The sequence below is a fragment of the Megalobrama amblycephala genome, linkage group LG20 (assembly GCF_018812025.1).
Source record: "Megalobrama amblycephala isolate DHTTF-2021 linkage group LG20, ASM1881202v1, whole genome shotgun sequence".
Taxonomy (NCBI): Eukaryota; Metazoa; Chordata; class Actinopteri; order Cypriniformes; family Xenocyprididae; genus Megalobrama; species Megalobrama amblycephala.
In genome coordinates, this window is record NC_063063.1 from 24,096,073 (window position 1) to 24,121,841 (window position 25,769).

Here is a 25,769-nt window from a genome sequence, read left to right on the forward strand (position 1 = left end):
TGCAATATTGTTACATGTAAATATCCACAATTTGTTAAAAATGAAGACATTACAACAGATTGGCTGTATTCAAAATGAATTTAATATTTATCTCTGCTGTTGTAATGAACACTCACAAAAACATCAAATCATGAACTGACCACATACAGTATGACGTGTACACCTAACATAATAAAAATAACTTTTTTGTTTTACATTCTTTTTCTTTACAAAAAGTATAAATATTTTGTGTTTCATGTTTTTATTTTTTGTAATACAAACATTACAAATCAAGTTTTAGGTGATGCAGAAAATAAAACGATAAAAGCAACTTTTACCATGGGGTATTACGATAACTGAAGGCCACACTCGCACAACAAAAACCAGTAAAAACAAATGATAGACTATTTAAACTTGTTTTCACTCGCTCTGTCCTAAGGCAAAGAAGCCCTTCGAAGTGAAGGTCTTTCATAATGCTCCCTTACACCGACCACTAGAGCTCAGATCAGAGAGAAGAATTTTTTTTTTTTTTTTTTTTTTTTTCTGTCTGTCTGTCATTTTTGGTTGAACTGCTGGGAAAGACAGTGGTGTTTAGTGTTAATGATGTAAAAACAATGGGATGACATGTATAGATGAAAACAAGCAACCTTCCCTTCGGCTCTGGAATGGATGCTAATGGAAACGCAGACTTGTGAAAATGTCCGCACACTGCAGTTTCTCTGCTTTGGGGTGCGTTTCACCAAAAGCGTCGCTAGCCAGCTATGGTCGCAATTTCCTCTGAACTCTGTCGATAACAACGGAACTTGCGACCATAGCTGGCTTTGGGAAACGCTCCCCTGGTCAGTTTTTGAAATAGCCTTGGTCAAACTCCCATCGTTGAAGCTGACAAAGCCCTGTAATGGCACAGTTAATACAGGTTCTAGTCTATAAAACAAAACTGAATTTCTTTAGAAATGATTTCTCAAAATGGGTTGTTGAAATGTGGGCCTGTCCTCCAACCAAACTACATTATCTCAGTAAACAGCCATTTCCTATATACCAATAATGAATGAAAATCCTGATGTGCTGTGACATCGCTACTTCAGCTTCACCAATTTAAAACTGCAAATGAGAGAAGTGATCTGCAGAGGGGCTGTGAAAGCGGTTATCATGGCTATCTATAAAGTAGGAGGTCACGTCCACATGTGCAAATATAAGCTGCCACTAGAGGCAGAAACTGCAAACTGACTGCCAAGACTACAGCCTGACCAGCAGGGGACTCAACGCACAAGGGAAAATGTGGGTAAATCTCAGAAAAATCCCAAAATCAAAAGGAAAGAAATAAGGAATCATATTTTGCTCAGAGAAATTAAGCCTGTTGTAGTCTAATTTGTGATAATGTGACAAAAAACAATTATCTCAACTGTACTGTAAATATTGGTAGTGATTGTTGCACTGGCTTAAATTCACATATTTAAATGTAAAAAATATATAACATACTTTACTAAAGAAAGAAGAAATCTTTTTAAAATGTAATAAGAATTTAGAATTAATTTAAAAATATGTAATTGTGATGAAACTGTGCTTAACGGGTTTCCTTTTCTTTTTGCAAAATATTATTTCTTTTTTATTTCCATTGATTTTGGGTTAAAATGCGATGTTTTCATGAGATTCACCTATGTGGGTTCTTTGAAATATTAACTTAAAGTGCAAAACAGCACATATTTTCTCCAGACAGGGAGCAGCACAGACTTCAAAAAAAAATATATATATAATGCATCATTTCAAAAAATGAATTAAACAAAAAAGATAAACATCATGTAACATTGTAACCTCAATCTGAGGACTTAACTTTCCACTGCACAAAACCACACAGTTTTGTCTCTGTGGAGAGGTAACATACCTGTAAGGTACAAAACTAATCGCAAAAACAAAAGTAAACAAACAAAAAAAGAGCACAACCCATGTTTAAAAACAATTAAATGCGCAGGTGTGTTTGTGTGCCTCACTTGGTCAAAGTCTACTGCAATGATACAACATAAGTGTTGAGACAACCATAAAACCTTAAGTGCGGACAGACTATTAGACTAAGTGTCTGATATTGATCGATACGCTACAAATATTAATGTCTACTCTTGACATTCCAAACATCACACTTACTTACTGCTTGATATTGTGTGTGTGTGTGTGTGTGTGTGTGTGTGTGTGTGTGTGTGTGTGCGTGCATATGTGTGTGTGTGATTGCAAGTGTATCCTGTAAAGCATTGTCAAAAAGGCTTTTCGTATGTAAACTTCTCTAGAACAGGCACAGTATTAGAGTATCACTATCTTTAGATTCGACTTCCTGTTCCTCAACATAGTCAGAGCTGCTGTGTGCATTTCAAACCGTGATAATGCCAACGTACGTCCGTTCACACATGCCGTGGAGTTCAGCTCGCACACACATGGCATGAAATGAAATGAGATTAACATGGAACAACTAACAAACATAAATATGGCACTGTCTAACATTCTAAGATGCTATTCACGGCAGCCTCGAGCACAGAGTCTGTGTCAGCCAATGACGTGTGACTATGATCTGAGGGAAGTTGTTCTTCGTGGCTCCGCCCCAGGCTCGAAGGGTAGCCTTGGGCAGAGCTATGCTGTGATTGGCTGGGAGATGTAGGGTAGTGAGCATGTTGACTGTTGCTGCTGATTAGGTTGATGGATTTCTTTTTTTTTAGGTCCAGGATGCACTTGATGGGAGATCTTCTGTGTTCTTCCATTCCTTGTTGTTGAGATTCTGTCCTATAAGCAGGTTCTGTGTGGCTGTTCATAACCTGCCCATCTTTTATGGTGAGACTTATGGAATGCCTTGGGGATGTTTCCATTATGCTGGGACTGCCCTCATTGGTGGCTGGGGTCAAGACTTTAGGACTTGGGATCCTTAGTTTAGGGCCACAGCAGAACTCTTCCAGGAAGCTATCTGAGAGAGCATTTAAATATTAAAAATTATTTAAATACTAAATAATTTGATCACAAAAAAAAAAAACCTTTTAGTTGCAAATACTACTTCATTGTATTCAACCAAAATAAAACCACTTGGAAATGCTGTAAAATTACTTTACGTCAACTCATAACATGGTTTTATGCACAACGTTTGTGGAATATTTTAATATAACAGTGAAAATAGCTAAATACAACCAGGCTCCCATCTCTCACCTGGATCCACTAACACCATTCGTTTGTCTTGGGTCAAGTTGCCCCTTTCCTCTTGGTTAAAAGTCCTGTCAATCATCACCATTTCTGATGAAGGGCTAGACCTCTGAAAGAGCATTAAGCAGTGAATGGTTTTGCATTAACGCAAGTGACATTAGAGTAATTAAAGGATTAGTTCACTTTCAAATGAAAATTAACCCAAGTTTTACTCACCCTCAAGCCATCCTTCTTTCTGATGAACACAATCGGAGATGTAGTAATAAATATCCTGACGCATCCTAGATTTATAATGGCAGTGAGCGATACCAACGAGTATGAGCTGAAGAAAGTGCTTCCATCTACATCCATCCATCATAAACATGTACTCCACATGGCTCCAGGGGTTAATAAAGGCCTTCTGAAGCGAAGCGATGCGTTTGTGTAAAAAAATATCCATATTTAACAAGTTAGAGAGTAAAATATCTAGCTTCAGCCAGAGTGCCTTCCATATTTAACGTACAAAGAAAGTCTAAAATGGCGTCGCGTCAGTTACACTTTTTCCATAAGTTGAATACGGAAGGCGTAGGCGTAGCGTAAGCTTTGTGAACTGCAAGAGTTTTACACTTTCTCCGTACTTTGAATATGGAAGGCGGTCTTGCGGAAGCTAGATATTTTACTTCATAACTTGTTAAATATGGATTTTTTATTTTTTTACACAAACGCATCACTTCAGAAGGCCTTTATTAACCCCCCTGGAGCCGTGAGGAGTACACGTTTATGATGGATGGAACCACTTTCTTCAGCTCATACTCGTTGATCCCGCTCACTGCCATTATAAAGCTCGGATGCGTCAGGATATTTATTACTATATCTCAGATTGTGTTCATCAGAAAGAAAAAAGTCATATACACCTAGGATGGCTTGAGGATGAATAAAGCTTGGGCTAATTTTCATTTGAAAGTGAACTAATCCGTTAAAGGTGCTAAAGAGGATGTTTTGTTTTATACATTTTTGCAATATTACTTGAAACTGTCTTTACTAACTGATAAAAGACTATTTATTAGGTGCACTGAAAGGAATAATATTAATATACATCATCTGTGCACGAGGTAGGGCCTTAAAAACATCAGCCAATCGCATAAACGATTGGCCCTCTGGCTTGTCAATCACTGCCATTACATTCCTTGTGAAAGACGTGCGCGGATTGGCTCTCTGGGTTGTCAATCACTGCCATGACGTTCCTTGTGAGAGACGTGCGCGGCTGCGCGCTCCAGTAACTTTCCACACTACAGGCGCCGCATGCAATGCTTTTGTCAGGAGACAGGAGTAACAACTGCAGATTATGAGTTACCTGCGGTGAGTCCGACATAATGAATCCACTAACACGACACAGTGAATGCCGGTGGTAAACACTCATGTTCCAATACTCGTGCACGAGTTTTGGGAGGTGTTCCCTCAAAATGAGCTGTGAAGGAGGGGGGTTGTTCTTACGTATGCGCTCATTTCAAAAACTCACTAACAGTCTTTGGTTTCTCAGTCGACGAAAAGATCCTCTTTAGCACCTTTAATTACCTACAAATAACTATATGTGGTCTTTTGTGCATTAAAGTTAAAAGCATGTTCTGAACCTACCTCTGCTTCCACCATGAGTAGGCGCCTGTATTTGTTCACCATGGCCTGCGTTCTGGTTAGCACTTGTGTGGCAACTGCTTCAAACTCCTCATCAACTGTAAAGTCAAAAACGATCATCAGAACCTATGGCATTTTTATCTACGGATAAATATGAATTATGTAGAGGAAAAGTTGAAAACGCACCTTTGGCGAAATCTTCATCTCGTGGTGGTGAGCCTTGGAAAACATGATAGGGCAGTAATCTTTCAATGCCATCATTTAATGAAGTGAAGGGTGTCCGCTCTGAAGACAAGACTCTATTGTGATCCTGTCTTAACTGCTGGAGGACCCTGTAAAATAAGGCCCAGTGTTACAATCATTATTTCTGCAATTATATTCGTTGACGCATAAATTACACACTTCATATGTAACAGGTGTAGAGTACAATCTGAGCACTCACATTCCTCCTCTAGTAAGTTGCTGAGTTGCAGGTCGCTTCGGTGTGAGAGGCAATTCCTGACTGGCAGGAGTGAGCGTTTTCACAGCTAATTTTTAATAGAATAAAGAAAAAATTATTTTAAAGATCCAAGAGAGGAAATTCAGCTGCAAAAAAACACACAATAATATATACACTACCGTTCAAATTTTTTAGGTAAGTATATTTGTTTGTTTTTTAAAGAAATGAATACTCTGATCAAAAGTGACAATTAAGACATTTATAATATTACAAAAGATTTTTATTTCAAATAAATGCTATTCTTTTGAACTTTCTATTCATCAAGGGATCCTGAAAAAAATGTATCACAATTTCCACAAAAATATTAAAGGGTTAGTTCACCCAAAAATGAAAATTATGTCATTAATGACTCACCCTCATGTCGTTCCAAACCCGTAAGACCTCGGTTCATCTTCGGAACACAGTTTAAGATATTTTAGATTTAGTCCGAGAGCTTTCTGTCCCTCCATTGAAAATGTATGTACGGTATACTGTCCATGTCCAGAAAGGTAATAAAAACATCATCAAAGTAGTCCATGTGACATCAGTGGGTTAGTTAGAAGTTTTTGAAGAATCGAAAATACATTTTGGTCCAAAAATAACAAAAACTACGACTTTATTCAGCATTGTCTTCTCTTCCGGGTCTGTTGTATATCCGCTTTCACTCCACAGTGACGCTGCTTCTTCTTCTTCTTTCCTGTTTTACGGCGGTTGGCATCCAGCTTATTGGTGCATTACCGCCCCCTTCTGCTCTGGACAGTGACTCTGCTAACGTGTTATCTAGTGCGCCTGAGTGTCGTTTACAGTCTGAGGGAGACGCACGCTGTATTCAAGCTATTCTACATTGTTTTTATTTTGGTATTGCTATATTTTTTAAAATGGTGCGTAGATGTGCATGTCGTGGATGTCCTAATCGCGTCACTGTCCTGAGCAGAAGGGGGCGGTAATGCACCAATAAACTGGATGCCAACCGCCGTAAAACAGGAAAGAAGAAGAAGCAGCATCACTGTGGAACAAAATGTATTTTCGATGCTTCAAAAACTTCTAACTAACCCACTGATGTCACATGGACTACTTTGATGATGTTTTTATTACCTTTCTGGACATGGACAGTATACCGTACATACATTTTCAATGGAGGGACAGAAAGCTCTTGGACTAAATCTAAAATATCTTAAACTGTGTTCCGAAGATGAACGGAGGTCTTACGGGTTTGGAACGACATGAGGGTGAGTCATTAATGACATAATTTTCATTTTTGGGTGAACTAACCCTTTAAGCAACTATTAAACTGTTTTCAACACTGATAATAATACAAAATGTTTATTGAGCACCAAATCAGCATATTAGAATGATGCTATGACAAAAATAAATTAAATTTTAAATATATTAAAATAGAAAACATTTATTTTAAATTGTAAATGTAAAAATACAGAGTAGTCAATTTCAAAGTAGTCTTACCTTTGGTACCAAGGAGATTAATTAATTGTGTTTGCCCTCTTTGTGCTGCTGTGTCCTATGAAATAGAAGAAACAATCAAATGTAATGAAAAAATACCACTTTGAAGAGCCAAAAAAGTAAAAAAAAAAAAAAAAAAAAAAAAAAAAAAACATTAGATTAATCCAAATATGTTTTACCTGGTTTAGAGAGACTTGAAACTCCGAAACGCCAGAAGCAGCTGGAGCATTCTGGCCCATGGGCATAAGGAGATGCTGTCCTGGGCTCACAGATAACTGCTGACAAACCTGTGGGCCCTGAACACCAGAACTGACCATGGTGAGGTGGCTTGAAGTCTGGGACGTCTGTACAGGGGTTGGGCTAGGCGACGCGCTGGCATTCCAAACTTTGGCCATGGCACCAGGCCTTTGAGACACCTGCACAACAGGTGTGGGTGAAGCTTGGCCTATTTGACCTCCACTGACCAAACCTTGATTGACTATTAGCTGCCCTCCAGCTGAAAGGTTCTGCCCAGCGATAAGCTGTACTGTTGTGTTCTGATTGGTGAGGATGGAGTAGGTGGTAGTGCACATTGACGCTGGGTCACCCATTTGAGTGTTTGTTTGTAACACCTGCCCATTCACAGCCTGGAAGCTGTGAACAGTCGTACCAGGGGTTAGGGAAATAGAACTGGGTAGCAAAAACTGCCCCTGAGGCAGATTGGACTGGGACTGTGGTTGCACTTGTTGCCCCAGCGGTGAATGCATTACAATGCTGCTGGCTGGATTGACCACTTTCACCTGTTGAGTAGACTGAGGAGAGCCGGAGGCTGTGTAGGGGCTACTGACTAAATTCGCAGCTGTGGTGCTAGGTTGAAGCCCGATGTTGCTGATGTTGTATACAGTTTGTCCCCCTGTCTGTAAGGGTTTAGGTTGAATCGGTCTAATCAATGCCTGTTGCGTAGGGCCTCTCTGGATGATAATATTCTGAAGTGGTATTGCTCCTTTATTGAAAGACATTGACACCTGACCAGCTGCGGAGGGGGTGAACATGGTACCCTGCCCGCTGTTGTTTGTCACAACATTTCCGCTCTGCCTCAACAGGATCTGAGGCTGTTCCAAACTGTTGATAGTCATCATAGAGGAGGCACTGCCATTGAAGGATCCCACTACCTGGATGTGTCCAGCTGGGCCATTTGGCAAGGGTAGTTGGGGAACCTGCTGGATAAAAGCCTGAGGTTGTGCCAATGGTGCCACCACACCAGGACCCGCGACACCTCCAAACCCTCCAGAGACCAGCTGCTGAGGGAAGGAGGTAGCTGAGGGAATGAGAGATGGCTGGGAGTCCAAAAGAGCTTCTTGAGCCAATGTCTGCTCTGTGATATCTGCTTCCAGCAATGACTTCTGGAGGATGTCAAATGGTTGGTCCTCGCCACTGAGATCGACCCCACCTGGTGAGGATCCACCGTCGAGCTCATCCTCGATGAACGGAAGACTGCTTGAGAGCTGAAGCTCAGCTCCACCAGCCTCCCCAAACTCTCCCAAATGATTGTGACCATCTTTGAGTTCTTCATTGGAGCCACTCTGAGTAGAAAACCAAAGAAGTTGTTGTTCAGATTCTCTTACTAAATTCCATTCTAGGTATCCCCATTGATTGCAAACTTTGCCAGAATGTATGTATACCAAGACGGTTCTCTCATATTACTATGAATGGGAATAAGTGCAACATGCGATATGGCAAAAAAACAATCCAGCCTTCTAAATAAAAGAGCCAATCGCAAATTGGTAAAGTCATCAGAATTAGAAAGAGATTTATTGCCAGGTATGTTTACACATACTAGGAATTTGTTTTAGTGACAGAAGCTCCACAGTGCAACAGAGTGACAGCGACAAGACAAGACACAGATAATAAAAAGAATAAAAGAATAATATACAAATTTACAAGATAGACAAAGTGCAAAAAAAGCAAAAAACAATATATAATATAGACAATTTTTATGTACAGTTATAATGTGTGCAAATTGAAATATAAATAAGTGTTTTAAGTAAATAAAGTATAATAGTGTTGTGTGTTCCGTGTTTGTCACGTCACTGCAGCTTTCATTATAAGCTCACAACCTGAAATATGCACTTTTTAAAGTTATTTGGGCAAGAAACAACATTTATGGGACCGCTCATGTCAGATTTAGTTGCTGATATGAAATATGTTATTTAAAGGTGCCCTAGAACCAGTTTTTACAAGGTGTCCCCTGAATGTGTCTGTGAAGTTTCAGCTCAAAATACCCCATAGATTTTTTTTTATTAATTTTTTTAACTGCCTATTTTGGGGCATCATTAACTATGCACCGATTCACACAGCTAATATAACCCTCAAATGGATCTTTACAAGATGTTCGTCATGCATACTGCATGCATGCGTCGGATCATGTGAGTATAGTATTTATTTGGATGTTTACATTTGATTCTGAATGAGTTTGATAGTGCTCCGTGGCTAACGGGCTAACATTACACACTGTTGGAGAGATTTATAAAGAATGAAGTTGTGTTTGTGCATTATACAGACTGCAAGTGTTTAAAAATGAATACATACGTGAATACAGTAAGAAATGATGGTAACTTTAACCACAATTTACAAATATCACTAAAAATATCATGTAATCATGGATCATGTCAGTTATTATCACTCCATCTGCCATTTTTCGCTATTGTTCTTGCTTGCTTACCTAGTCTGATGATTCAGCTGTGCACAGATCCAGACATTAATACTGGCTTGTGTAATGCCTTGAACATGGACTGGCATATGCAAATATTGGGGGCGTACATATTAATGATCCCGACTGTTACGTAACAGTCGGTGTTATGTTGAGATTCGCCTGTTTTTCAGAGGTCTTTTAAACAAATGAGATTTACATAAGAAGGAGGAAGCAATGGAGTTTGAAACTCAATGTATGTCTTTTCCATGTACTGAACTCTTGTTATTCAACTATGCCAAGGTAAATTAAATTTTTGATTCTAGGGCACCTTTAAATGTGAGTTTGGCAAGCAGTTTTTGAGATTTCAGTATTTCCCAATTCAAGTAGATAGGAGCTAGTCTTAATGCCAAAAATAGCTGCCTGGTAGTGTTGCAAATATGTCCGCCATGTTAACTGATAGGGACTTTAACTGTACTCACGGTGTCACTGGTGAAGAATGAGCTGGCCGACCCAAATGCTGCATTTGTCACATCGTCTTCTCCAATCTATTTGAATGTCAAAAAAAAGTTGTCAATAACCTTTCAATATGAAAAACAAATGTCATAGTTTAAGCATACTTACAGATTTACTGTTTGAACCATGAAGATACTCATTCAATGCTTGCACATCTCTGTTAAAATAAAACAGTTCATTAAAGCTTGTTTGTTCTGTTTAAAGGGGAAACTATTTAAACTATGTTTGTAGCTCTTTAAACCATAACCATCAAATTATAAAGTTGATTACCCTAAAAAATCCAGAAGACGGCGGTCGTCTTCATCATCCATGACACCTGCGACACAGTAATTACAGATTTTGAGATTTTACAATGGACACAAATTCCCTGCCGTTTGGATACACTGAGACATACTTTGTATATAAATTTGTTAGGGATCTAATAAATATAGTGTTCTACAAAAAAACAAACCATTGTAATATGTCAGGGTCCACAGTTTGTTAAAAGTTTGGTGCTTTTTGGTCATTTTTGACAGAAAAAATTTGTTTTAGTTTTTTAGAATTTTGAACTTCATCAGAATGGTACAAAACTCAGTAAAGGTTTTGGCACTTGCTATGTGAACACAAAAAAACTATTACAGACATGTTTCGAAAAGATTAACTTTGTCCTGAAAAAAAAAAGTCAATTTTTATAAAAAACGACAGCATTTTTTGAAAAGAATGACAGCATTGGAAACAATTTTTATCAAAAATGACAGCACTGGATACGAATGGGGAAACAAATTTAGTGGAAGCGTTTGGCACTGCACCCAAACAAAATCTTACTGAAAGCTCATTTTTTCAGATATCGATCTCAAATTTGGAACACAACATGTTTAGATTTATGGCTTTGATTTTCTCACAGTTTTAAAGTAAAAAATGTTTTGGAAAATATATATTTCATATAGAATTTAAAAATAGTATTTTTGTACATTTTCTTTTATAACAATAAACTTAAACTGATAACTTTTTTTCACTTCAGCAATAATCATATGTTGTCTTTAAAAAGAGACCAAACCATGCTCCAAAGCATTAAAGATTTATGACATTTCATTTTCAGGTCTATGGTCAAAAAGTGGTTCACAGGTAATAAATGGATAATAACTACTGCATATAATTTAGTACCATAGAATCCCCTAAAAATACAAAATATTAAACAAAAAAACATTATCAAGCTAAAACATAGTACATTAATTTCATTGAAATAAAAGAAGAAAAAATATTGACCGCCATGCGAGGCGCACCAGATGATAAAGAACGTTCTCGGGACAGGTGTAATATGAGACTTCAGGTATACTATTAAATAACTACAAATATTTGACATTAATAGGCCAAAGAACTGTTCTCTGTAGTTACAGGCCTCTATGCCATATTTTTGACATATCTCTAGGTTAGCAATGCGAAAAATTGTGACAAACAGAAATTAATTAAGAATCTGAAATTTAGATCTAGTGTTTATGGTGTGACCACCTCTGGTATATTCTCTTTCTTTCCCAATGGAGAGTAAATACATAAAAATAAGTATATAGCTGATATTCTTGTGTAGTAAGAAATAGTTTGATTTAGCACCAAATACAATTTAATCCTAATCAGCTAGGAAACTGTTTTTAGTGTTTAAGAACACATTTGAAAAGTAAAACTTTTTGATAAGTCTAATATTCATTTCAGTTTTTAAACACGAATATGATATTTATGTTTAAAAATGCATAAGTCATTTGTGTGATAAAGAATGGCTGTACTCTTTGCTGCAGCCTAGAGACTTCAAAATGGCGGCTGCTGACTGAAACTGCGCCACTGCTCGCTACAGTCGACAGACAAAAGGGCGTTATGACTTGTGGAGTGTTAAAATGCTACTCGACTGTAATTTCATATCATATTTTTGTAAAGCTGCCATAGAAATGTGAACAACTTGAAAATTCATGTGTGAAAATGTGACAAAGGAAGAGCCGTGGGGGATGGGTGAAACATGTTTGGCCAGTTTGATTGTTCACTCGCTTCTGTTACAAACACATATTAGTTGAGGGAACGAAATGCGTTGTCTGTTTTTCCCAAAGTGATTAAATGTTTGAACAGCATTCGATGGATATGTATTTCTGCCTTTGTTTTAAAACAAACGGGTTGTTAAAAAACAGCTTGAACTTGCAGAAAATGGCTAATTCATAATTAAACAGCATAAACACAAGAACAGAAAAAGAAAAACACTGATAGGACAGTCTAAATGTTAGGCTATGGATGCGAATGAATTATAAGATTAGTCAATAATATTAGGATTTATATATGCTAGTTATGTTTAAAACGTAACGTTTTTAACTAGCAAGTCTAAGCATAAAGCAGTGTAGTGAAGAAAAAAAGTATGACAGGTTAATCCGGCCTTTTTACATGTCCTTGATAAACAACTTCAAAATATATTTATAAAAACCTGAATTTGCATGTAAAAAACGTTTTTTATTAACTAAACTATGTACTAGAGATGTGATATATAAACACTTATATTCGTTAAGGCTGTAGTCAACTTAGCAAGCCAAATGAGGGAGGAGATGATTTATTATTTCTTCCTCTCTACCAGAAAAAAAAAACTATCTATCCTCTTTGCCTGATAAGTCAAAGGGGCGGAAAAGAGACACGTAGAAAAACAGCAACCCCTCAAAATACAGAGTAAAACCCTGTTGAAGCAAGGCGACGCATTTTACTGATTCACTTGTCAAACAAGGGTGGCTGGGTGGACTAAAAAGGCTCTCCATGGCGCAAGGGCAGGACGCACAAAACCCGCCTTAATCTCGCTGAAAGTAACAGCTAGAAACACACAGGGACTTTGTCCATAAATAGACCGAGGCTGGAGAGGCTCGTTTTATCGCACGTCTCGAAAATGCCTTTCTAAAAGGCGTATTTGCGCATCTTTGACAGCCGAGCAGCGCAGCAGGACGGGCGGCGAAAGGAAACGCGTATTCGGTATCGGACGGCTCGTTTAATACTGCGACGGATGTCTTAGGTTTGGTGAAGCGAGTCTTTCGTGATCCGAGTTGTTGATGGCCTTCTTGACGTCGTGGACCTTCCCAACACCTATTAAGAAACGGCTGAATTCGTCGAGGAAAAACCGAACGGAGAACAAATCGTTGGCGAAGCATAAATATTTATTTGAATTTGCATCACATAAAGACGACTTGAAAAAGAGGCAAACCCTTACTCCTGTCTCACTCCTCTTGAAACCCAATATCTCCATTTGGCAACTTTTAATTTGCTCCCCCTCCTCCTCCTCCTCCTCCTCCTTCTTCTTCTTTCTCCCTCTCCCACTCATATATTTTTCCCTCACTGTCCTTGCTGCTCAGTCTCAGATAGATTTTTCTCTCTCCACGCTTGCTCTTCCCTCCCCGAAGGAAGGGGAGGAAGGAGGTTGTGTGTGTTTTTTCCTTGAAATTTTTATCACAAAATTATAATACACTCAAAGGGGAAACTCACCGTCATGAAAAAGCAGTGCCGTGTCCACGGGGTTTCCTCGCCATCTCTGCACGGGCCGGTGGAGCAGTGCGGCTCCAGCAGAAGGCAGCATCACTACATAGTGCACTAGACACCAAGGGCTCTTTACTTTGAACTCTTATTCTGTTTGTTTACTACTGTAAAGCCTTCTTCTGAGGCTTCTGCAGAAATATAAGTTAAAGCTGCTGTTTTGATTAATCACTTCAAATGCCTGGCATGAATAACTGAATAATAATTGTGTTTGTGACAGGGGGCGGGGCCCTCATCGACCACACCTTTGTGTCCTGGGATCGCACATCACCCACAAGTGTGAACCTGAAGCGAAATGTAATACAAATAAACAATAGTATAATTGGATCTTTTTGATTGGTTTATTTTTATAAGCTGCGTATGATTGTGAGATTGTTGCCACTAAAAACTGACAGAAAAAAATAAAGTAACATTTATTGACATTTTCATCACTTTAAGGGGAGACACTACAGGCAAAAGCACTGTTTTTTCAGGCACCTGTCAATTTTGAGATTTTTGGCTTTTCATAAAGTGTTTTTTTTTTTTCAGACTGGTGGAATTTTTTTTCCAAAATACACTTTTAAGTGTATATTTTATAGCACTTTATCTATTTGCGTCTATAGATTTCAATTACAGTAAATATCTTTAAAAGCTGTTTTCTCAAAATAAGTTTTTTCTCCTGCTCTGAGTCAGAAATCTCCATTTCAGCAGAACTTACACACACCAAACTTTACAGTTTTATTCCTATGTATATTCTAAAGGTTTTTACAGAGGGATTTGTTGATATATAATTTACCTAATTTTATACAACATTTTATTCCTAAAAAAATGGTGAATATTATTTGTTTTCCGGCTGTTGATAGTATTTTCTGAATTATGGAGTGATAAAAAGAGATAGCCAAAATTCCCTCTGTAAAAACCTTTGAATTTAATATGTCCAAAAAACTTAAACGATAATTTTGAACCTGACGTCATCCAATATTCAGATTTTTGTTCTAGAAACGCATGCAAATTAGCGCATATTTAATTAGATAATGCCTCATTTGCATATTTAAACATAAGATTTTAGAAAACTTGTAACACAAAAAATGTTTGCAATTTTTAATGTAATGTAAATTTTTACAAATTCATTTGTAAAAAATATATATTTTTTATACCCATACAATACACACATCATGTACAAAATTAAATCAATATAAATTGTAAGGTATATAAAAAGAGAAATAACAAACAGTAGGCAAATTGTGCAACTAAAAAAACTAACCATTGTTTGTTTTCTCTACAGTCATGTGTTCATTTTGCAATTCTAAAAAAAAAAAAAAAAAAAAAAAATCAACGCTTGTTTTATTTTTTTAAAACATTTCATGTGGTGAAAAATAAATCTCACATAAATAATTTGAATTATAAAATATGAATCAAATACAAATACGAGAGAAGAAAAGGGTCTAAATATCTATGGGGTCTAAACAAAGTAATAATAATTTTCTTCCAGTATCTAAATTATTCTTTTTTTATTATTTTTTATTAAATGCTTGAAAGAAGAAGAAAATAAAGTAACAACAATTGTCATAATTGTCATATAACAATAAAACAATATACCAGAGTCCAACAGTATTTCATTCCAGTATCTAAATGATGTTGTGGGAAAACAGTTTATCATGAACGTGAACATCTAATGCGCCAATAGAAAGCCGCGTTACTAAATGTACTGGTTCTTTATCCAATCATTGACCAGCACGCTTAGACGTATTGTCACATGATCAACGTGTGTTTACCACACCTTTTTTGAGAAGCAACATGGCGGCACTAGGAGTGGAAGTTAATGTGGCGAATGATGACGGAGAAATAAACACAGCGGTCAATGTTCCCGAAAGCGTGTTACGAAGAGATCAAGCGAGGCTGGAAGAGGCAGAGCGCCGGAGAAATGTCAAGGAGAAGCAGGCCGTGAAGGAAGAAAAGAGCGATTTCTTCACGTCCACCTTTAATGCTGAGAAGACTGCAGTCGAGGAGATGCTCTCCAGCTCTAACTACAGTGACCGCGACAAAGCCGCTAAAACACTGGAGGAGGTCACTGTGAGAATTCAACAACTCCAGAAGTTTCTCAATGACAGCATTATGTTTCTAACCCAGTATGAAATAAGACAGGCACAGGCATCCATGCAGAAACTCCAGAGCTCTCTTGCTGAGAAGAGGGAGGCGGTGTTGCCTAAAAAGAAATTCGCTTTCAGATCTAGGAATGCCGGACCAAGTAAGCAGCCTGAACCGAGTCAACAAACAACAGATAAGTCTCCATCTGACGTTGGTGTTACTGTGGTAGTGGATGCTGCAGTGGATGTATATCAGTGTGGATTCTCTAATGCTGAAAATCAAGTCCTGATCAAGCAAGCTGAGGAGATCCAGCAACGAGATGTTCTGTTATCTCATCTGACAAACTGTAAAGTGAGACTTTATGGCTGTCCGAGCACCTTGCATATCAAGAATGTCCGTAACTGCGAGATCCTCTGTGGGCCAGTGTCCAGCTCTGTTTTTGTAGACCAGTGCGCTAACAGCACTTTAGTGTTGTCCTGTCAGCAGCTGCGCACCCATAACACCACTGCCACTCAGATATATGTCCATGTGACCAGCCGGGCAATAATAGAGGATTGTCATGGGGTCAGGTTTGCCCCATTCACTTGGACTTATCCAGGTATTCAAGATCATTACAAAGTAGCCGGGCTTGATCCAGACAGGAATAATTGGACAGATGTGGATGATTTCAATTGGCTTGCTGCTGGAACACCTTCGCCCAACTGGACTGTCATTCCTGAGACTGAGAGAATATGTAGTTGGGATTCTGTGGGATCAGCCTCTTAAAACAATGATGTGATTACATTATTGTGTGCTCAGTAAACATGATGCTAATAATATAGAGATGCCATAAACATTGAATGTTCCCGAATTCTGCACTTACAAAGCTTAATAATTAATTGAATGCTGCTGTATTAGAAAAATGCTGCAAGAAAATAATAAAGTTCAACACCGTGATCACCTCTGTTTATTTGTAGTTACTTACTCACCAAGACTTGGTATGCATTTAACTATACTATAGTTATCATTTAATAAAATTGTTGTTAAAGGTACAGTTCACACAAAAGTGAAATTTCTGTCATTGTTTAATCAAACTTTAGATCTGCTTTCTTCTGTGGAACATTGGAACACAGATATTTTGATAAATGTCTCTGTGTTTTTTTTTCTCTCTCTCTCTCTCCATACAATGGAAGTCACCAAAACTGTTTGATTACCAACATTCTTTGAAATATCCCCTTTGGTATTCTGCAGAAGAAAGAAAGTTATACATGTTTTGGAATGACATGAGGCTTGACAGAATTTTCGTTTTTTTGGTGAACTATCCCATTTAATTCTGTTACTCTCAGACATTTATTCATAGATGATGTCATTTATTTGAAAAAAAAAATATTTGTCTTTTAACAGGGAAAAAAGTGTATTATGTGCAAAACAATATACATATGGAGGATTTCATTTGATACAGTAGTCAACATTTGAAGTGCATCAAAACCTTTCATCAAAGTTGTCCTAAAACCTTCTTCTTAGGACAACTTGATTAACTTTTTAATCCACTTCAAATGTTGACTACTACATTTTAAAATTATACTACTTAAACATAATTGTAGTTATGCAAGTGGCCTGTTATATTCAGATATATAGGCTATAGTCTTTGATACAAATAGAGTTATCTAAATATGCATTAGTTGTAGGTTAGTAATTTTTTGACTTGTTTAAAACTTTACAATAAGGTTTCATTTGTAAGCATTACCTAAAGGATTAGTTCACCCAAAAATGAAAATTATGTCATTAATGACTGACCATCCAGTTTATTGGTGCATTACCGCCCCCTTCTGCTCTGGACAGTGACGCGATTAGGACATCCGTGACATGCACATCTACGCACCATTTAAAAAAATATAGCAATACCAAATACCAATGTAGAATAGCTTGAATACAGTGTGCGTCTCACTCAGACTGTAAACGACGCTCAGGCGCACTAGATAACACGTCAGCAGCGTCACTGTCTGGAGCAGAAGGGGGCGGTAATGCACCAATAAGCTGGATGCCAACCGCCGTAAAACAGGAAAGAAGAAGAAGCAGCGTCACTGTGGAGTGAAAGCGGATATACAACAGACCCGGAAGAGAAGACAATGCTGAATAAAGTCGTAGTTTTTGTTATTTTTGGACCAAAATGTATTTTCGATGCTTCAAAAACTTCTAACTAACCCACTGATGTCACATGGACTACTTTGATGATGTTTTTATTACCTTTCTGGACATGGACAGTCTACCGTACATACATTTTCAATGGAGGGACAGAAAGCTCTCGGACTAAATCTAAAATATCTTAAACTGTGTTCCGAAGATGAACGGAGGTCTTACGGGTTTGGAACGACATGAGGGTGAGTCATTAATGACAGAATTTTCATTTTTGGGTGAACTAACCCTTTAAAGGAGTAGTTCACCTCAAAATTAAAATTATTCCATGATTTACTCACCCTCAAGCCATCCTAGGTGTATATGACTTTCTTCTTTTCAGCCGAACACAACTGGAGTTAAATTAAATAATATCCTGGCTCTTCCCAGCTTTGTAACGGCATTGAATAGTGCCCGAGTTTTTGAAGCTCCAAAAAGGGCATCCATTTATCATAAAAGTAATCCATACGACTCTAGTGGCCTTCTGAAGCAAAGCGATGGGTTTTTGTAAGAAAATATACATATTTAAAACTTTATAAACTGTAATCACGACAATAGCCATGTGCACGTTCACCAAAGAGTTGTGTTCCAGCGGAAGTGCGACCCATTGTATGACGTTCATGTGGTTTGGAATTTTTCTTTAAAACTTCTCATTTTAGACTTCTAATTCATGACCGGCGTTTTGTTTTGCTCTATCCTCTGCGCTTCCGCATTTGTCAATTCTCACCTAAGTGTATGTTATGCCTACGTCATACGTCGGGTCAGAGGTCACCCCTCCACCAGAACTCAACTCTCATGAACTCGTGTAAGGCCATTGCTTGAAGCCAGTGAATATAGTTTAAAAAGTTTTAAATATGGATATTTTTCTTTAAAAAACCCATCGCTTTGCTTCAGAAGGCATTTATTAACCATAATTAAGTATTATGGATTACTGTCATGATGGATGGATGTGCTTTTTGGAGCTTCAAAAACTCGGGCACTATTCAATGCCATTACAAAGCTGGGAAGAGCCAGGATATTATTTAACATAATCACAATTGGGTTTGGCTGAAAGAAGAAAGTCACATACACCTGGCTTGAGGGTGAGTAAATTATGGGACAATTTCGCTTTTGAGTGAACTATTCCTTCAACTACATTAGTTAACATGAACTAACAATGAACTATGCTTCTTTTTAAAATCGAAAGTTGTATCTGTTAACGTTAGTTTATGAACTAACATGAACAATTGCTTTTATTAAAGGTGCAATATTTAAGATTTCTGTCCGCTAGAGGTCGCTAGAGGCCTATTCAAAACAAAGGCGTAGCTTGATGACGCCAAGTTTGAGCGCAGAATCTTGGGACATGTGGTCTCCACATCAACGGACAGTGCAAAAGAATTGGGATAGGACTCAGGAAGAAATCATGTTCATGGATGCGATTATTAACGTTACTGTAGTATGAAGCAGAGCAGGGCCGAGTGTTGTGGGAGCTGAACGAGGCCGCTGGAGCGATTGCGCAACACACGCTTCACGAGCAGCAGAACTTTTATTATGCCACAGTCGCCGGCGCCGCTTCCGCTTTTCCGGTCATGGGTATGAGGTAACGCAGCTCTGTTTATCATATTAGATACATTTGAGTGTGTTGAAAATGATGTTATAACGTTACTCTGTGCGTTCGCTTGGCGGCTGCTGTGAGACACTGTTACACACTGCAGTAAGATAGATCAAATTTATTAAATACTTAATGGCTTGTGTTGATAAATGGCATGCAATTAATTTTAAAACATATTGTATGATGGAGAAAATTCTGTATTACTGTTACTAAAAATAAAGCTGCATCTGATTATGCTATGTTAGCTACTTGACAAAATAGTGTTTCTCAAAAAAATCAAGAAAATTAGATTTAAATAATAAGACTAAACATGTTGAGCTATAACAACAATTAGTTTTCTGTTTATAAATAATGAAAACAGTTGTTTCCTTCTCTATTAAAACCATAACATAATATAGTAAAGCATCTGGTGTTTCCATAGTTTCTACAAAGTAAAACCGGAAACCGAGGGTATGATGCAATTGACAGGCGACTCCTCACACGTCCCGGATCCTTGGTTAAAATTGCAATTTTCTTAAGATTTACAAATAGTTGGAAACATTTGGGATATTCTAAGTACTCAAGTGAACAAAATATATAACACTGGCCTAGTTGTTTTTGGATATTTTACTGCAAAAATCGTACATATTGCACATTAGTAAATGCTGTGCAATTCTATTGCTCATTGCAGTTTAAAATAATGTTAACAAATGAGAACTTATTGTAAAGTGTCAGTGTTTTCATTATCATTAGTTCCATGAATATTTTAACTTTGAGAAATTTAGAGATCCTCTCAAACTGTGGCATGATTGTCATGAACTCAAAGACCTGAAGTGGAAGTGTAGTGGTCTTAAGTCTTTGCCTTCAATGGTTTTTGGTGTCTATTTAGTTATGTCAGTCATACCATGTGACCAATCAAGCCAATCAAAGGCCACGGCAGCAGCTTATAGATAGGTTCATCTGCTGGCCAGGGATTTCTGTAAATGGGATGAGGGTGATTAGCTGGGTTTAGGATGACGTACGGTAACTTTGTGTTTAATCATTTGGATCCTTGGCTTTTGTCCTCCCTTTGCAGATAGAGGGACACCACTATTTGTGTCAGTACCTGGGCACACTGTTGTTTTTAAGTATTGTAGATGAAAATCCATTTTTAAGATTGTAAAGATAATGTATTACACTGGCGTTTACCTTTAAAAGAACCTGAGTTGGATTTTTTTCTATTATGGGTGCGAAGATCATCATGAAAATAGCCATCAAGTTCTCACTCTACTGGAATGGATTACACATTGCGCCTTGAACGTACTTCCAACTTTCAGCTTCTCTAAGCTACACTGCACAGCTAAAAGACTGTTTTTTCTTTCTTTCTCTGGACTTTAACTAGTTTTTCAACATGGCTCTCATGAAGGTAAAGTTTGACCTTAAGAAGCGGGTGAAGCTGGCCCAGATGCTATGGCTCATGTACTGGTTTTCTGTTATGGCCGGTGTTCTGGTCTTCAGCATGGGCCTTTTCTTTAAAATCGAACTTCGCAAGAGAAGTGAACTTATGGACAACAATGAGAGTCATTTTGTACCCAACATTCTAATTGGTGTGGGTCTTTTAGCATGTTGTCTCAATGCCTTTGGAGGCAAAATCTGCTATGACTCGCTCGACTCCACCAAGTTTGCAAAATGGAAGTCCATTTTGAAGCCCTTTCTCATTTGTTGTTTGTTCTTCAACTTCCTCCTCATCGTCACGGCGGCTCTGTGTTTTGCCATGCGCATTCCTCTAGAGTATACGCTTGCTGAGGGCCTGAAAAATGGAATGAAGTTTTACAAGGACACCGATACACCTGGTCGCTGCTACATGAAGAGAACTCTGGATCTCATGCAGATGGAGTTCCGTTGCTGTGGCAACAACAACTACAAAGATTGGTTCGAGATCCAGTGGGTGAGCAACCGTTACCTGGACTTCAGCGCCAAGGAAGTCAAAGAGTGAGTGTCTCTTTGCAGTTTAATGGTTAAATGTAAACATTCTTTCCTTTTAGTTCTTTTTAATTCATTTTGTTCAGATGTAGTTTAGAAAATTTCATTTGACCAAAATTTCATTTGACCAAAAACAGTGATTTTACGCCGTTTATGGAATAATTTAGCAAGTTTAAAGTGAGGCTACGTACTGCGTGATTTCCAGGGGTCAATTTGCAGTGTAAGTGGTATCAGGTATGTTAACCAGTTTAGATTTAGTCACTAATCTTCTTGGATCACATTTTCTTGCCCTCACAGCTTACTGTCCCTTTCAATCAGTTCAATGCCTGGTAGATTGGCTTGGAATAGACATTGAAATTACTAGCCTTAATATCAGAGGGTTTAATATTTTCATCTCGGAGGTTTTTGGTGTTTAACATCTAACCTATAAAGTCAATCAAAAGTTTTCCAAAGTGATTTAAATGATTTACATACATTTATAAATGAATTCATTTAAATAAATTAGCAATAATAATAAGTTATGATTTATAATTTTTTGGACTTTGATTATTTTTGTAAGCATTCACAGTTTTCAATCATAGAAAAAAGAATGTCAGCAAGACATTCTAAGACACGAATGTGTAATGAATTTTGTGTTGAAATTGTAAATGAAGACAAGTGAAAGTTTCACAATGGTATACTGATTTTGCCAATTTTAAGAGTCCTACTATGCATTCTGAAATCTAATATAAATCATACCAAAATTATTAACTGAAGTGCATTTGCAAAACTTTTTTTGTGTCTTTAGCCGAATCAGCAGCAATGTGGATGGAAAATACCTAATGGATGGCGTTCCCTTCAGCTGTTGCAACCCTAGCTCGCCACGGCCCTGCATCCAACAGCAAATAACCAACAACTCGGCTCACTACAGCTACGACCACTACACCGAAGAGCTAAACATCTGGAAACGTGGCTGCCGAGACGCTCTTATAGCCTACTATGGTGGAATGATGAACACTATTGGGATACTTGTGTTGGTGGTCACCCTCTTGCAAGTAAGAGTTTAGCTTTGGAATATCTTAATGTGCTGATCCAGGATCAGACCTTAATCACTTACATTACATACCTCTTATCTTAATGGATTGTGCTGTAAAGGTCAAACTGATCTTTGATCAGTACTTAAGGAACGTTTTGTCCAGTAGAGATACTTAATCTTGTAAACAACCAATACAAGGTGTTTTTGTTGTCTGCCTCCTAATAAGGTCATTGTTAACTACACATTGTTTTGGCTACAGATTTGAGGACCATGTCATTTTTATGAGACAATTCCAAAAGGTGCAAAAGCGATGGTTAGTTAAGAGGAGTAATAGCTAATCTCTGTAATACGTCATAGCATGTTCACTGACAGGAGCCTCATTCCCGACTCAATCAATCATCTCATGGCACGATCAGGGAAAACATCTAACTGACCTGGGTATTATTAAATGTGATAAATCTTCTGACTACCTTGTAGTAGTACTGAAATATTAATTGACCTGCTGCGATAAATAAAATAAAATACGTGACTCAGGCATCCTCAGCCTTTACCTTAAGGAGCTGTTTTTACCTGATCTAACTTTTAAAAAGATTGTGCGAATAATATTAATAATACTTTACTTGACTTAATATTATATATATATATATATATATATATATATATATAAATTACAAGTAATAGAAAATTCAGAAATAATCTAAAAACATTGATTTAAACAAAATCTGCCAGGCTTACAACAGTCTGTAGGAACAACAAGACCTTGAACTAGGGGTTGGTGGAGATTAGGAGTTTGAGATGGTGTGATGACACTGAAGATTCACAGGGATCAAATGTTCTAATCTGGGGGATGGAGCTAAATCTTGCTTTCTTGGAAAAGGTGATTTCAAATCACCAATTAAAGATGTAGAACATTCCATCCATTGATTTTATGTACACACACACACACTTATATATGTGGTTTACGGGGACTCTCCATAGACATAATGGTTTTTATACTGTACAAACTGTATATTCTATCCCCTACACTACCCTTACCCCTAAACCTACTCATCATAGAAAACTGTCTGCATTTTCGAAAAAACACCATTAGTATGTTTTTTAAGCCATTTGGTTTATGAAGTGTCCTCAGGAACCATGTTCACGCTGTAATACCCATGTCATTATACACATTTGTGTCCTCATAAACCATGTATACAAGAACACACATTGTTTTGAACATCATTGTTTTATTACTGTCATAAACATTAATAATACATATAATAAAATTATTTTATTGCTGTTCAGAATTACAGAATGAGAATCAAAGGAACTGAGATTAATAGAAATATAGGTAACACTTTACAATGAGGTCTCATTTGTAAACAGTAGTTCATGTATTAACTAACATTAAGTAATATGAGCAAAACATCTGTATACAAGTTTTTATTAATCTCTGTTAACATTAGTTCATATTCACAGTGCATTAACTAATGTTAAGAAATACATTACATGTTGACATTAACATGGACTAAGATTAAAGTAAAACAACGAAAGTAAAAGTAAAACAACAAAACAAATGGAATGATAAAATGCAAAAAATTATCTATCTATCTATCTATCTATCTATCTATCTATCTATCTATCTATCTATCTATCTATCTATGTGTGAAATGTAGCTCTGACATATGTTTAATGTGAATAAACACATCTCTCTGTGCCGCTATCTAACTCGTATCTTTCATGCTTTGCTTTAGTCTGCAGTAATGATTGGACTTCAATACATAAACACCTCTCTGTCCACGCTGGTCAACCCAGAAGACCCCGAGAGTGAGAGCGAGGGCTGGATCCTGGAGAAAACTGTCAAAGAGACCTTCACTGATATCATGGCTAAGATGAAGGCCATGGGCAAAGGCAATCAAGTGGACGAGGGGGCAAATGAAGAGGCTGCTGCCGCTGATAGCTGAGCGAACCCCGCCCACCAAACTTTGGCCACACCTACCTGAGGTAGAGAGCTGTGGGACACAGCCTAAAACTGTAACTATAGCACCCACACTACACAAAGTGTAGACAAAGCCAATTAATGAAGAACTGGTGATGAAAATATATAAATACAAACCTTTGTCAGTCAGTTATATTCCTTTAAATAATTTGGTATATTAGAAACCCATATTATGGTGAAATTACCAAAAAACTCACATATGATTGGTTTAAAAAGAGGGGCTTTGAATATAATAAAATCTATTAAATTTGAATTTTACCAGCTTCGCTTTTCTCCTTTGTACTTTGCTACACAAAATCTAAACATTTTTATAGTCATTTTTATAGTCATATTATGTTTTATTTATTTCATATTTGAGTTGATATTCAACCTACGAATGGCTAGTCAGAGATTTGGCATAGTGTGAAAGGTAAAAATATGGAAACTAGCCTCAGTACAGTCAGTACTTTTATTTATTAGGAATAAACAACACAATTTGTCATGGGACAGGTATGGCAAATGCAACAAAAACACTTTCTATTCTATGAGAAGATAGACAGGTGTCTTTTCACCCTTGTGGACTTAGGTATGAAATGTGTACAGGTGAGAATGTACATACTTGACTAATGGATGGAGAGACAAGAATTTAGTTGTTTTTATTTGTTTTATTTTAAAGTAATGCTTTATAAAAATAAAAAAAGTACCAGGGTTTTAATTTGGGAAAGGGGTATAAAATATATTTTTGTGACCTGCCTGATGATGAGTATTCTATGCCTCTGCTTTGTGCATCAGATAACTCACATGATTTCATCAGCACTGAAAGGAGAGGCTGATTTTGCAGGTTTAGGAGACTAATAACATTTGAGGCCCCAATGTGTGTTGTGGTACAGAGGGATAACCAGGTACAGGGTGAGGGGACGCTTGAGGAAGCCCCTGGAGTTAAGGAGACAGCTTAAGACTGGCAGCTAAACCCTGACCTGTGACTTCTGCATTCCCACTGCTGGGAGCTCCTGTGCTTTTACATCCGCACAATTACTCCACGAAACGTCCCAGGCCAGAGACTGAAACTCTATGCTCAAACCTGTAATTTTTTGTAATTATTTTATTTTAATTCAAATTATGTGTCTATGTAAATAGTGTAGAATTATTACAAAATATATTTTTCCTTTTGTAAAAATACAATTTAATTACTTGTAAGAAAAGCTGACTTTACTCTAGGACAGTGTTTGGTGCGTAGTGATTATTATTGTGAATAAAACTTACAATAAAAAATGTAAAAACATGCAGGTTTCTGTTGTCCAGTCATTTGTTAAGATCAAAGAGCAGGGCATTCTGGGAGCTCTGCAGGAGGTTTGCCTCATCCAATAAGATCAGCAGAGAATTATGTGATTATTGCGTTCACATGGTGTTTGTCGTGCATGGCACATGGTAGTGAATCTGAATAGCATGTCTGGTGAGTTTCATTGTATGATCTGTTTTTAAAAAGTGATGTACATTAAGTACCTCACAGTGCTCAATAACATGATATGTAAACATAGATAAGCCACATAAAAGCTAGGTTAACTTGAAAACTGATGTTAACAACACTAACAGTTCTGTTATGCTTTTAGGAAAGAAGCAGCATATTATCCTGGAATA

The 25,769-nt window shown here is 37.4% G+C and overlaps 3 protein-coding genes across 6 annotated transcripts; 2 read left to right on the forward strand and 1 right to left on the reverse strand.

The window, feature by feature from the left end:
- Nucleotides 1-59: 59 nt before the first annotated feature.
- On the reverse strand, nucleotides 60-13,564 carry bicral (BICRA like chromatin remodeling complex associated protein). 3 transcript variants are annotated; one of them, XM_048171660.1, is made up of 11 exons: nucleotides 13,359-13,564; nucleotides 10,155-10,200; nucleotides 9,993-10,041; nucleotides 9,851-9,916; nucleotides 6,880-8,262; nucleotides 6,704-6,758; nucleotides 5,207-5,291; nucleotides 4,951-5,096; nucleotides 4,768-4,862; nucleotides 3,160-3,262; nucleotides 60-2,923 (listed from the first exon to the last, which is right to left on the reverse strand). In XM_048171660.1, the coding sequence occupies exons 1-11, from the start codon at nucleotides 13,447-13,449 to the stop codon at nucleotides 2,463-2,465; spliced, it is 2,580 nt and encodes an 859-aa protein (XP_048027617.1). In that variant the 5' UTR covers nucleotides 13,450-13,564; the 3' UTR covers nucleotides 60-2,462. The 3 variants fall into 3 exon arrangements, with proteins under 3 accessions (XP_048027617.1, XP_048027618.1, XP_048027619.1); XM_048171661.1 differs by having other exon boundaries at nucleotides 10,336-13,507; XM_048171662.1 differs by having other exon boundaries at nucleotides 13,087-13,506.
- A 1,586-nt stretch (nucleotides 13,565-15,150) lies between these two features.
- On the forward strand, nucleotides 15,151-16,409 carry tbcc (tubulin folding cofactor C). Its single transcript, XM_048171289.1, has one exon. It carries the CDS (start codon nucleotides 15,183-15,185, stop codon nucleotides 16,236-16,238), a length of 1,056 nt encoding a protein of 351 aa, XP_048027246.1. The 5' UTR covers nucleotides 15,151-15,182; the 3' UTR covers nucleotides 16,239-16,409.
- Nucleotides 16,410-19,785: 3,376 nt separating this feature from the next.
- Nucleotides 19,786-25,413, forward strand: prph2a (peripherin 2a (retinal degeneration, slow)). 2 transcript variants are annotated; one of them, XM_048171538.1, is made up of 4 exons: nucleotides 19,786-21,168; nucleotides 21,947-22,193; nucleotides 23,908-24,157; nucleotides 25,022-25,413. In XM_048171538.1, the coding sequence occupies exons 1-3, from the start codon at nucleotides 20,588-20,590 to the stop codon at nucleotides 24,115-24,117; spliced, it is 1,038 nt and encodes a 345-aa protein (XP_048027495.1). In that variant the 5' UTR covers nucleotides 19,786-20,587; the 3' UTR covers nucleotides 24,118-24,157; nucleotides 25,022-25,413. The 2 variants fall into 2 exon arrangements, with proteins under 2 accessions (XP_048027495.1, XP_048027494.1); XM_048171537.1 differs by having other exon boundaries at nucleotides 19,787-21,168; nucleotides 23,908-25,413.
- The last annotated feature ends 356 nt before the right edge of the window (nucleotides 25,414-25,769 follow it).